Source organism: Atta cephalotes, assembly GCF_000143395.1.
Source record: "Atta cephalotes unplaced genomic scaffold scaffold00017, whole genome shotgun sequence".
Lineage (NCBI taxonomy): Eukaryota > Metazoa > Arthropoda > Insecta > Hymenoptera > Formicidae > Atta > Atta cephalotes.
This window is the reverse complement of record NW_012130081.1, coordinates 4,523,798-4,536,482: the sequence shown is the minus strand read 5'-3', so window position 1 is coordinate 4,536,482 and position 12,685 is coordinate 4,523,798. Positions and strand designations below refer to the sequence as shown.

Genomic DNA, 12,685 nt, shown 5'->3' with positions numbered 1-12,685 from the left:
ACCGTAACCTTTACCCTTACCGTTTTCGGTTTTCGTTTCGTTCGTCTACTCGTCTTTAACTTAAAACGTAACCTAACTAACCGTACTCGTCTGTCTTCTCTCTCTCTCTCTCTCTCTCTCTCTCTCTCTCTCTCTCATGTTTGCATTTTTATGTCTTCAATGACATTTTCATCCAAACGGAAAAAAATATCTCACAATCTAAATCTTAAAAAAAAAATCAATATGTGTCTATGTGCGATCACACGGATCTCAGGTCCGCCCTCGGCGATTCTCGCGATGCGACTGTCGCACCCGTTACACGGTAGCCTGCTGCCACCAGGAATTTGCTACACGTGCGACGTATGCGGCAAGACTCTTTCCACGAAGCTCACTCTAAAGCGGCATAAAGAGCAGCAGCACTTTCAACCCCTGAACAGCGCGGTCTGCGCGTTATGCCACAAGGTGTTCAGAACGCTCAACAGTCTGAACAACCACAAGAGCATCTACCATCGTAGGCAGAAATAGAAGTGATTGCGCACGCGCGTATCTTACGTGCCAAGAGACATCACGAAACGAGCTTAATAGACGCTAAAATAAAAAAAAAAAGTTCCACGTTGTTCATGACGGTCGTGCGATCGATCAGGTTATCGACAGCGTGGTCATCCTGACAGAATCGCGTCGTTCTCTTCTTGAATTTTTGCTGTTTCTAGCTAAAAAAGAAAGGAAACAAAAGAAAAACGACATCGAATGTTGAAAAGGACTAGTGATTTCAGCCTGTTGCTCGATTCATCGATCCACAATCATTATCGCGCGTATTTAACGCTGTATATAGCCGTCTGATTTTATTTGTTTAAGTTATCGAAATGTGCGTGATCTTTTGAGAGTATTTACGTTGTCATCCATGATTTCAAATCGTATTTAGCTATGTTTTTCTTTCCGCTTACAGTTATTAGAATATCGGAAGCAGAAAAGCTGCGGTACACAATCATCAAAAATAATTCATAGCAATTTGCCAATCCAGGCTTCAAGGAATTAATACGAAAGCCACGTGTAAAGTCAATGCGAGATGATTGAATCAGACGGACACTTTCAGCGATAAATATACGGTGAAAATTGATACGGACCTTTGACCGGATTACCGACGTTTTTTACGAGATTTGAAACGCAATTGTTATGTTATTATCACCTGTCGATTGTACATCGGTCATAATGGGTTTGACATTTGGGACCATGGAATGTGTGGGAATCTGTGGATTCTTTTAGCCACTCGATCATTCGAGGAAGATGCGATTATCGGAAACAACTCGGTCATTCTTCGAGAGACAATAGGAATTTGCGTCGAATGTCGCCATTGTGTTCACGATGTTTGTGCGTGTGTCCTTAAAAATCTTCCACGTGTGTCTCAGCCGCTCGGCAACAATTTTTGTAAAAAAAAGTAGGGAACGTCGGTTCGCGCGCGAGAAATCAGTGCTTCCAGATGCGAGTGTACGTGATAAATATCGTTGTCATCGCGCGATCTTGGAATCGGTAGAATACTCTGATCGCGCCATTATTTTATATATATATACATGTATATATTCCCATTTTATTTCATAATTGGAAATTATGACGAGACGGTGATATTAACGTTGATGTCGCGCTCCCGAATTTTCAAGGAAGTTTTTAGAATCTAATTAATTGACAAAGTTGTGATGAAAAAGAATGAGACTGAACGGGAGTGCAATCAAGATAATTCAAATTAGGGTTGATTTTCCGAGTTGATTCTAATCGATGTGTAATTCTCGAGGCGTATGTTATTAGCAAATCATTTATTCGCAACTATCGTATGTAATTCACGGAAGCGATTACTTAGATTTCGCACGTAAGATTCGCACAAACACGCATACACGTAGCCGCGCACACTCATACACACACGCACACACACGCGCACACACACACACACACACACGCACACGTACGCGTACACACTGGCGTTATGGTTTACGGGACCCAGTGCCAATGGATTAAAATAGAGAAAAATAATCTTAATTTTATAATTACTTGTACTTATTTTTCTAGTGTACACGCTTTTCATATGTTCTTCTCTTGTTTTTTCGTTAATATTGTAAATTTCTGTTAATATACTATAAGAATATAAATGATCACACGACAGTTCGGATACAACAGACTGGATACATGCGAATGCCGATTTTAATATCGTTCAGGAGATTGACATTGGTGTATATAATCTCGTTGAGTGCAATTTCCGGCGCTACAGATACAGCGATTATCGTGACTCGCGTCGTTTACCGTGATTTCTTTCGCAAATGAAACACGAAACTCGTTCTGTGACACAGAGATTTGAACTCGTCGTGATTATATATTGCTGCTTCAGTCTCGAAATCGTTAGTGTGGGATTTAATTGTAGACGCACTTTGGCTAAAGCTTCGGCATAGTTTCGCGATACGGAACAAGGTGCACCGTTGTTCGAAACCGTGTCAAGAGCGCTTATTGGCTATGAAACGCGAATTAATTTAAGCTTTATTAGTTAGATCGATATAAAACGCGAGAATGGGATATATTATTCGAGAAAGGCTTTTTGTGTCGAAGACACGATCGTCCAACTAAGTATAGGTAAAAGCGTCCAAAAATAAATTTCGATAAGACTGCAAGCGAGCCCCGGAATAGGCACAGCATTCGAGAGTTTAATCGTTTCGATATTACATATTGCCCGATTTACATGGTTCCGATTTGAAGAGAAATGGTTTTCGAAAATATGAAGAGAGAGAGAGAGAGAGAGAGAGAGAGAGAGAGAGAGAGAATACTCGAGTTAGCCTAGGTCTGCGAGAAATATTCTTATATCGTCATTTTTCGTCGTCGCTTGAATCGGGAAAAGTGAGATGCAATGGTTTAATATATATATATACATATATATATATACATATATATAAACATATATTTTACCCTAATATATTCATTCCATATTAAATGCTTTAGCGGGCTATTTTATATAGACTTACATTCGTTTTTACGATACCTAACGAATTTTACGTAAAGTACCTTACTTTGTTATTATTATTAATTATTATTATTATTATTATTATTATTATTATTATTATTATTCGTATATCGCAATTATTATCATTACTATATCGGTTATTAGTATTGCTGTTAATATTGTTATTAATATTATTATTGGTATTACGACTATTATTCCTGCTCTTATTGTACCGTTGTGTTACAGCTGTTTCCGTTTCGCGCGGCATACTCGATGGAAGCTCCGCTTTATAATATATTCCATGGACACAGATTACTCCATTTTCGTAGTATCCGGCCAGAATATCTCATTCTATAACATTCCTTCTCGTCCATTTCGCGATCTATGGCGCTTCAAAGCATTCTTCGACTGAGTCTCTCGAGTTTCGAATAGTGTTTTTTCTCTCATGGCTTTTTTTTTAATGGTAATGTAATTCCATCAGTTCGAGAGCAAATGGACGGGAAGGCGATGAAGGATACGCGTGTTAAAATAATACAAAGATCCAGAGAATGTCCGATACGTGTCACGAAGGTTTGCGAAATTCTGGACATTTTTTGGACGCTTGTGTTATGTCCGGAACCGATAGATCATCATTCACATTCTAAGTGACTCACAAATAGGCAGCCGTATACATATACATCACTTGTCACCACATAAAACCGTGAACGCTATATTTTAGTAGAACCTAAACGATTCACGTTTGATAAAGAAAAAAACCCATATGATGACTGGGACATCACCGTTTTTACGCGAACGTCTATCGTGATAGGCATCGCCAAGTAGGCCAGAGCTGACGAATGCACGCGCATCGGCCTAAAGCACGATCGTCGTGTGGAGTTAGATAACGAGAGATAATTTTCTATTTTTCTTGAGGACAGAGTCGCGCTGTGGAGTGCGAACGCAAGTTGGGACACGATGGGAGATGTCGAGAGCACAATTGCGAGCGAATGTGAGTCCACCATAATGCCTACGTGCGGGACTAGGATGATATACGATCGGTGATCACGATTATACGTTGATACCCGATTACAGTATATATGGAGTCACTTTGGCGAAATTGTGTGCGATGAGGTCGATGCTACATTGGAATACGGAGTGTTTCGCGACGGTCGTTGAAATAGGTCGAGTTGCATTTAAGGCAAGACTTATTGAACCGGTGTACAGTTAAAGCGAAGTTGACTTACAATAGCGAGGTGTGATTAACGCCCATGTTATTTTCATTAATGAAATAGATTTCCTAATACACATTCGGAATATACAAGTCGAGGTCGGGTAGGGCTGAAAATCGATTGGGTTGAATCAGTTTGGCGGAAGTGTAACTGCAAAGTGTATCGGATGCATGAGACCCGCGCGGAAGATATTGAATTAAGGAAAAAAATCTTTTTACAAATTAGAGTATTATAATTGAAATATTTTTAAAATTATTTACAAACCTTTTATTAAACCAAATAAAATGTGCCATTTTAATCGATAATCTTTTGCTATTTTTCGGATAGAATTATTATTCGGTGTAGAACTTTTGTGATTTCTCGGTAAAAAAGAAACAGAGATAAATGATTTTCGCAGGCCTCTCTCTTTCGAAGGCAAGGCATTTACTCTATGATTGAATACATTAGTATGATCGTTAAAGCTATTTCAAAATGTTATATGAAATAGCACCTTTCCAACCATAGATAATCTAATACGTCACACAATAGTAGCGCGTAAAAAATCGACCAGATCTCCATCTGTCGGCTATATGTGAAAAGACTTTCTCCCTAATGCAATATCGAAGATATAATAAATTTAGAAATCGCGACTAAAGGAAGTGATTAGAGCGAGCTTGCATTAAGGCTGAATCATCGCGATCACGATAGAACCGAAGGGTCTGTGTGACGTTACGAATCGAGGTGCGCTTGTAAGTGACAAACTACAGCATCACAATAAGATTCGAGCCGCAAGGTTCAATTCGCGTGATCAAGTCGAAGATAGACCTTATCGCGTTTCCTGACTACATAACACAAGAGCGAATACCTTTAGTCGACATAAAGTATAAATAATTTCGTACTTTGTTTTGTTTCTTTTAATAAGGCTCATTGGAAGGAGAAATCTTGGATGCGTTTAGCGAAGAAAGCAGCTTTGCAAAATTCTTTAATATGATTGATCTTGCCCTTAGTTCCTCACTAGATCTAAATGTATAAACCGATCATATTAAAGAATCGTACAGTTGTGTAAAGTTGCTTTCTCTACTGAACGCAGCCATAGTTTTCTGTAATGCTACGCGCGCGCGTGTGTCGCGTCCTCCGCTGATTTGTGTTACTCGCAGACCTTTCAGGTTCTCTGGCCGATCGCACAACGAATTTGTAACTCGACAATGGATCGACCGGAAAGCAACGTGCGATGCGTGAAAACGGATACGCGTCCGTACATATACATAAATATATATATTTTTTTTTCTGAAAGTACACAAATTTCAATATACGCGCTCGAATTCGACTCGGGTGACGAACTGATGTTCGCGCGTGTACGAACCCGCATATCGGTGTGTTCACACTTCGGCTCGTATAGGCAATCTCTGACGCAGGTGTACATGCACGTTGAATGCATTTATATAGATAGGCTATGATAATTTATGTTAAACTATGTTTTATGGAATACATCTCGTTGCGTCGCACGTATTTTCCGCCTCTCGCATTATAATCCGGATTAATAAATATGTATCTTTCAAAACGCATTCAGAGCGAACGTATTTTGGAATCGATTAGTCAATTGTTACATAGTAAATATGTACATGCACAGGTGGTATTGACTTGTCGATTAAACTTTTCCGCTTTTTCGGATAAAAAGGGGAAAGGAAACGAAAATGATCAATTATACGTTTCTTGGATTAATTGTATGTAAGTCGTTCGTACTAACGACGGGATAGATGGATGGATGGATGGATTCGCAACGGTTCGAAAGAAAATTAGATTTTTTTTTATACTCGGGGGGGGGGAGGGAGAGGGAGGCAGTAAATCGTGTACATATATCGCGAGAACTTTAGAAGCGTCAAGGAACTGTCTTACAGCCGGTACATTTCGACGGGCATGCGAAATTACGTGCGACGCGGAATGCATTAGCGCAGGTAATTTAAATAAGGAGAGAAGATTGCGCTGAGAGGTAAAACAAAAATAAAAAGAATGTTAAATCGAGAGAACGGAGAGGATGAGAAAGAAGAACGAAGCTTTAAATTACGAGAATAACGAACACAATTTTATAGTTGTCAGAACAAGGAAGGACTGATATTGATAATATTTAAATTAGTAGAGTTATTTGAAGAAACGAATTTGTGAGACTATACTGTAAAAAAATGGCCAAATATAATTACGAATATATATCTATATATAAATATATATATATATATATATACACATATATTTATATGTGTGTGCGGGCGTGCGTGCGTGTGTATGTGAGACGTGCGTGTGTATGTTCGTGCATTACTTCGCGTGTACGAATATATATACGTACACATGTATGTGCATGCACACACATGTACATATATCTGTCCTCCGATCAGCGGTCGGTGCGATATTATGCGAATAATAAATTATTAATGAAATTAATGTAAATTTGACTGAATATTTAACTACAATTTATACATATATTAATAGAGATTTATTTGAGCGTCTTCTTTGTTTATTGTTCGTTTAATTCTTCGCTTTTGTATTATATTCCTGTAACGCGATATCGTGCAGCCAACAGATTACCACCGGTTTATGCGTTATATCGAAGACTCGTTAGTTTGGTACGACAACAGCCGTTGGAACGTCATTCTTCATTATCGCGTTCGGTTGCGCGTCGCTTTCAAATAAAGTGTATGTAGGCGGGGATGTAATATGTATATACATACTAAAACTCGTAACTGTAAATGTACCGTAAAGATCTTCGACAGTATTGTGAATTGTCGAAGTCTTACGGTTTGCAAAAGAATGTTGTGCAATTGATAAAAATATTACAATCGAAAATATCGTTTTATGAAAAAAATATTAATTATTAGAAATAACGTAAGCTTAAGGTCTTCCATACCAGATTATCAACATATTATAGACTCGAAATTGACATTTACGTATATTTATACATGGAAAGAGTGTTTTTGTTGAAATCGCTAAAAGGTTAGCTAGATACAAAATCTGAAAATAATTTTGTCGACCATTGAAATAGTTATGTAGAAATCTCAGGCAAAATGAGCATAAAATTTTGATATTCTAACTATACTGATATTCGAGTGTCCTATATAATTATTTTGATGATGCAAGAAAATGATTTTCAGATCTGTATCTAATTAAATTTTTAGATACTTCAGCAAAACCGTGCTTTCGTTATACTCACTGGTAAAATAAAAACGAGCTACTGTAACGAGCTACTGTTACACTCTAATCTAAATCTAAATAGCAATGAAATTTCACTGCATTAAATTGAAATTTCAATACAGGCATTAGTGACAATTGCGTCAATGTGTTTGCCAGTGAATTTTATTACAAGTTTTTTATTGAAAATGGAAAATCCATTCGATAATTGAAGTGAAAAATTTACTCCGAAAAGGAGTGAAATTTGGAGATTAAAATAATGACAGAATAATGTCATTCCGAAACCAGATAACAATGTCTACGAAGACATATTTTGAACAGAGTATGCTATCAATCTATTAACCTATTAACCTTACTTTTTAATCATGAATTTTTGAAAAAAATCTGTCTCTCTTATGTTAATTAATCTGTCTATTATGTCATATGTATCTCGAGATGCATCTCACCCATGACAAATGACAAACATACGACAAACGATATAACGGTGCGCTATGTCGCTAAATTCACTCCTTGCAGTAACATTCAATGCATCTTGCAATGCATTATGGACTAATGCTTAAACCACTTCAATTAATCGAATGAAATAGTCCTTTATGTAAAACTAGACAGAGTAACTTCAAAGCAATGAAAAGCCATACTTAAAGCAATGACTTTGCTACTCATTTTTGTTAGCAGTAAAATTTTCATTGCTACAGATTTAGAGTGTACAGTGATCTTTTTGCTGGTGAATTTGCGTTGTAGAATTATTTTACGAATATTCGTAATATTTTAAAGTTTCTAGTTTTTATAGCTAACACTTTGTTAGCTTTTTTTACGGTAAACTGACTTTTATTCAATCCGCTTGAAAGCGACGCGCGATGAAGCGTGAGATCGAGGCCTCGTGGCGCGTTGAGACAAGCAAGAATATACTCTTTTTATTCTGATGTGATTAGGCGCGCTGCTAAAAACGTCCGATCTGAGAAACTACCAGGCTTCCGAGCACGAGAAAGACTGAAAATGTTTGTTGATTCGCACGTGTCGCGGCGGGCCGCGCAGCTTCGCAAGATTCCTTTTATCACATTGGAAATGTAGGGAGACGCGCAAGTCGCATATAACCGACTGACCTGATTCGCCCGAGAGAGAGAAAGAAAGAGAGAGAGAGGGAGAGAGAGAGAGAGAGAATCACGACGTGTTCCATTATATATATATATTTACTGCATATATATATATATATATACCTATATATGTGTAGTTTATTTCGCTGCTATCTGCGACACGATTGGATCGACGACTGATTTGGACTGATCCGTTTCTCATCGCGATTTTTTTTTTTTTTAATTAGGCGACGTGTGCTAATATATATCTATATATATGTATACATTGGACTGATGCGTGAAAATTGTTTGACTGATGTTACCAAATCGTTGCTTAAAAGTACCTAAATGTTAAGTTAAAGAATTTATAAATTTATGAGAGAGAACGCGCGCGCAAACATTATACGTTAGGAGAGGAGGATCAGCAGAGATCACCATGCTGCAGATTCGGATTAAGTCAAACGAAAGAGACGCTTTTTTTTTTACGTTTTCTCCTTTCTTTTCATACTTTTATTTTTCTTTTTGCTAAAGGAGAAATGCGCCTACGCGCCGGTAGATGTAGCAATCGGTATAATGTTAAGATCGACTGTGTAGTACAACAATTGACGCTCGTGAAAATGGGCTCGCTAGCTCTCATTTTCGACGCACATACCCAGTTTTTTCTTCGCTTTTTTTCTCTCTTTTTCCATGATTTCTTTTTATCTTTTGGATGAGTATGCGCAGAGATCACGTGGTTGTTCGTCGAAGCACATATGATTTATTTCCTTATAAAACCTTCATGGTTTCTCCTCATAGAACTTCATAGAGCTAAATGATAAGCGCGATAGGACACCTTATCGAAAGCAGCTGTTCAAAAGGAAAAGGGAAAAACACACAAAAAAAAGAAAAAAAATAGGAAAACGAGGATTTTTTTCGCACGACAGCTTTCTAACGATACAGTAAGTCTTTAATTTTCCGTTAGTTGCGTTTATGATAAGATTATAAGATTATACGATATCTACATGGATATCGGACGAATAGCTTTCCTGATTGATATTCGTACGCAACCGCTGGCTAACGCAGAAAAGCGATGCAGATAGAGAATGTTACACGAGAGAATATAAACTCTCCGAGTATAAAGCCTTATGACAATGTCAAAGCGCAAGCACTTGTGTAATCAACATATCGGCTTACCCCGAAGAACTTTGGAAAAGTCTCCACTATCTTGGAAAGATGATTCCGTTTTGGTACAAAATGTTTCGCGAACTCATGTCGCATTTGCGTGTAAAGCAACGTTTTCAAGAAAAAAGAAAATCGATATAATATAATATAATATAATAAATTAAATAATATTAAGAACGCGACGTTTATATTACTCGCAGATGCGAATTGGGTCTTGAACGAAAAACCTGTGCGTTGTATATCGTGATAATTCTGTTACGTTATTTTTCACAATGTCTTGGTTTTATAATATATATTTATTAACTATATACAATCCACATGTCATCGTGACCGTCGTCATTGCCGTGTCACTATTATTACCGTTATTATCATTATTACTATTATATGTCGCGAGTATATTATTTTATCATTATTTTTTATTATATCAGCAGCACACACACACACACACACACACACACACACACACACACACACACACACACACACACACACACACACACACACACACACACTACTACCGCGCGCACACACACACACACACACACACACACACACACACACACACACACACACACACACACACAAAATCAACTATCATCATAGCTATTAATATTATTTTCATCAGCATTATCATTTGATTTCATAATCGTTTTATTATCGCTATCGCTATCCCTATTGCTACGATCATTATTATTGTTATTATTATCAATTCCCGTATTCTCGTTGTCACCAACGAGTTATCGTAACTATAGTTTCATTATTGAGTTTCGCGTGCTGTCATTACCGCTACCGTTATCACTATGATCACTATTATTGCTGCCGCTCTGCTGCTACTGCTACTGTTATTACTATTTTGGATCAGTACAGTTACTACAAACACCCATTATTATGATTACGATTGATTTTACTACAATTATTATTATTGCCACGCATCATTATTATTATTATTATTTTTAAGCAATATCAAATGCATTTTAATATATTTTCATTTTTATATGCAATAAGAAATGTACTATATATTTGGTTTAATAACTCGTTTGTGTTGTCACTTGTTTTTCTAGTCCACCTATCACATCCTCAACGAAAAAAGAGTAGACTAGAGAAGATTTTATTATTATTCATTGTTTATGTTAAACGACATGTCGACAGTTTTACCGAAATTGCGAATAGGAAGATTATATCATCGAGAAAATGATTCTTTTTTTCTTTCAGGGCGGGAAGGTAAGTGACATAAATGCGATTTGGCATATCTATTCTTCGAACGTTCAATTAACGTATTTTTTTACAAGCATCATTAAGCAACTACGATGTTCTCAAATATTACAACGTTCGAATTAACGAATTTTTTATTTCGGACGCTGTAGTATTTTTCCCAAGTGACTGGAATCTAGCTGATATGGATGTTAAACGCGATTCTTCAACATCTGAAACATTTTTCATGGATTTTTCAAAACCACAGTCAAATAATTGATTTCCGTGTGTCAATGGAGAATCGATGTTTTACTCTGTAATCCTGTCGTATTCGGTAAACCTTGCATTCGCGGTGACGCGGTAAAAGACTGAAATACAAATAAATATAAGACAAGATATGAGAAATAAAATAGACAAACATATACAGTAAAGTAATGCTACAAAAAGCAATCACCAATATTATAATTATTATTCGTTAGAAAACATGGAAAACTCATTCGCAGTATTGCGATTGAAACGATCAGAAATAATGTATGTCGAGCATAAATAATTACGTGTTTCTAATTTAAATTGTACATATATATTTTTTTATTCAATATTAAGAGTAAAACAGGACCGCTTATATGAATGCATTAACTAAATAAGACAATCAATTAATTTAAATGTTGGAATAATATATCTATATGTATTTAAATAAATTATCTCATATAATGACTACGCGCCGATTACTTGCAACACAATTAAACTGAAATAATGATAATCTAACCCAAATTAAATTAAACCGTCAATTTGATGCTACTAGCATCTTAATTTTTTTATTCCTCATATCTTACTTTTTATAGTTTTGTGTTTCTGCTTTATAAACCGCACGCGCGAACATCCGCGTTGAAAATTGATGTTCCATTTGATTTTAAATTGCGTTGATAATTTATAAATTTAGAAATCGTCCATAATTAACCGATCGTGTTGATGATCAGGACACATATTCTTGAACCTAATCTACATCTATATCGCATATAGGACGCGCTACCGTGAGGAGTATGAAGTAAGAACGATTCGTTTCATCGATCAGAAAGCACCCGACACTGATTTCCGGTTTAAAACTATCTCTCGAGCGAAATATCTTTTCCCCGCCATGAGTACTTTCGGAGAAAGAGAGAGGGAGGGGGAGGGGGAGAGAGAGAGAAAAAGAGAGAGGAAGACAGAGAGAAAGAGAGAGGAAACCTTCGCATAAGCGGGAAGTTTTTGTTGCGTGTCGAGTGCAAAAATATAAGACGGTGAGTACGAAGGAAGAAGTGCATATCGTGGAAAATCGGAAAAACGAAAGAGTCAAAACCAGAGACTACCCTTCTGAGATTAGCTCGTTCACGCGATCATACGAATACGAGGGGGATCGATTTCGTAAAAAGTCGCCACGCAGCTCGCCAGAGTCACGCATATTTAATTATGTTTACGTTTATGTTCACGTTTATTTGTTTAGTTTATTTCGAGTTGCATGCTTTAAATGTCATCCAGAATGCTCAGTGTACCTGTACTCTCTCGTCGTCTCGTTTCTCATGTCTGTTAGACTTCGTGTACACACACATCTGAGATCCGTCGAACAATGTACATGCATATTCATAATACGAGTCGGCAAACGACTTGTGTACACATTCCACTTCTCGATTGGAGGACATATATGAATTTGCGGTCCCATAAATGATTCCTTTTGTCTCATCCTTACCTTCCCCTTACAAATTTTTATTGTCATTTATTTCTCCAAGTGATATTATTTAAGATCTTTTAAAGTGAGATTATATTTTCAGCAAAATGATACATTGCTAGGATCTTGAATGGTTAATGACAAAGTTATTCTGAGGTAATTATGGATTAAATTGTAATAAGAAAGAGAATATGAAATATAAAAAATACCACGTAACGCGTGTAAGCACACACAC

General features: G+C 36.8%; 1 protein-coding gene across 1 annotated transcript in view; it reads left to right on the top strand.

Annotated features, from left to right (window-relative positions):
* LOC105618555 overlaps positions 1-504 on the top strand; it is a 33,212-nt gene extending 32,708 nt beyond the window's left edge. Inside the window, exon 5 of the mRNA XM_012200086.1 lies at positions 251-504. Within this exon, the coding sequence (XP_012055476.1) occupies positions 251-504 (254 nt within the window). The remainder of the gene's footprint in view (positions 1-250) is intronic.
* The last annotated feature ends 12,181 nt before the right edge of the window (positions 505-12,685 follow it).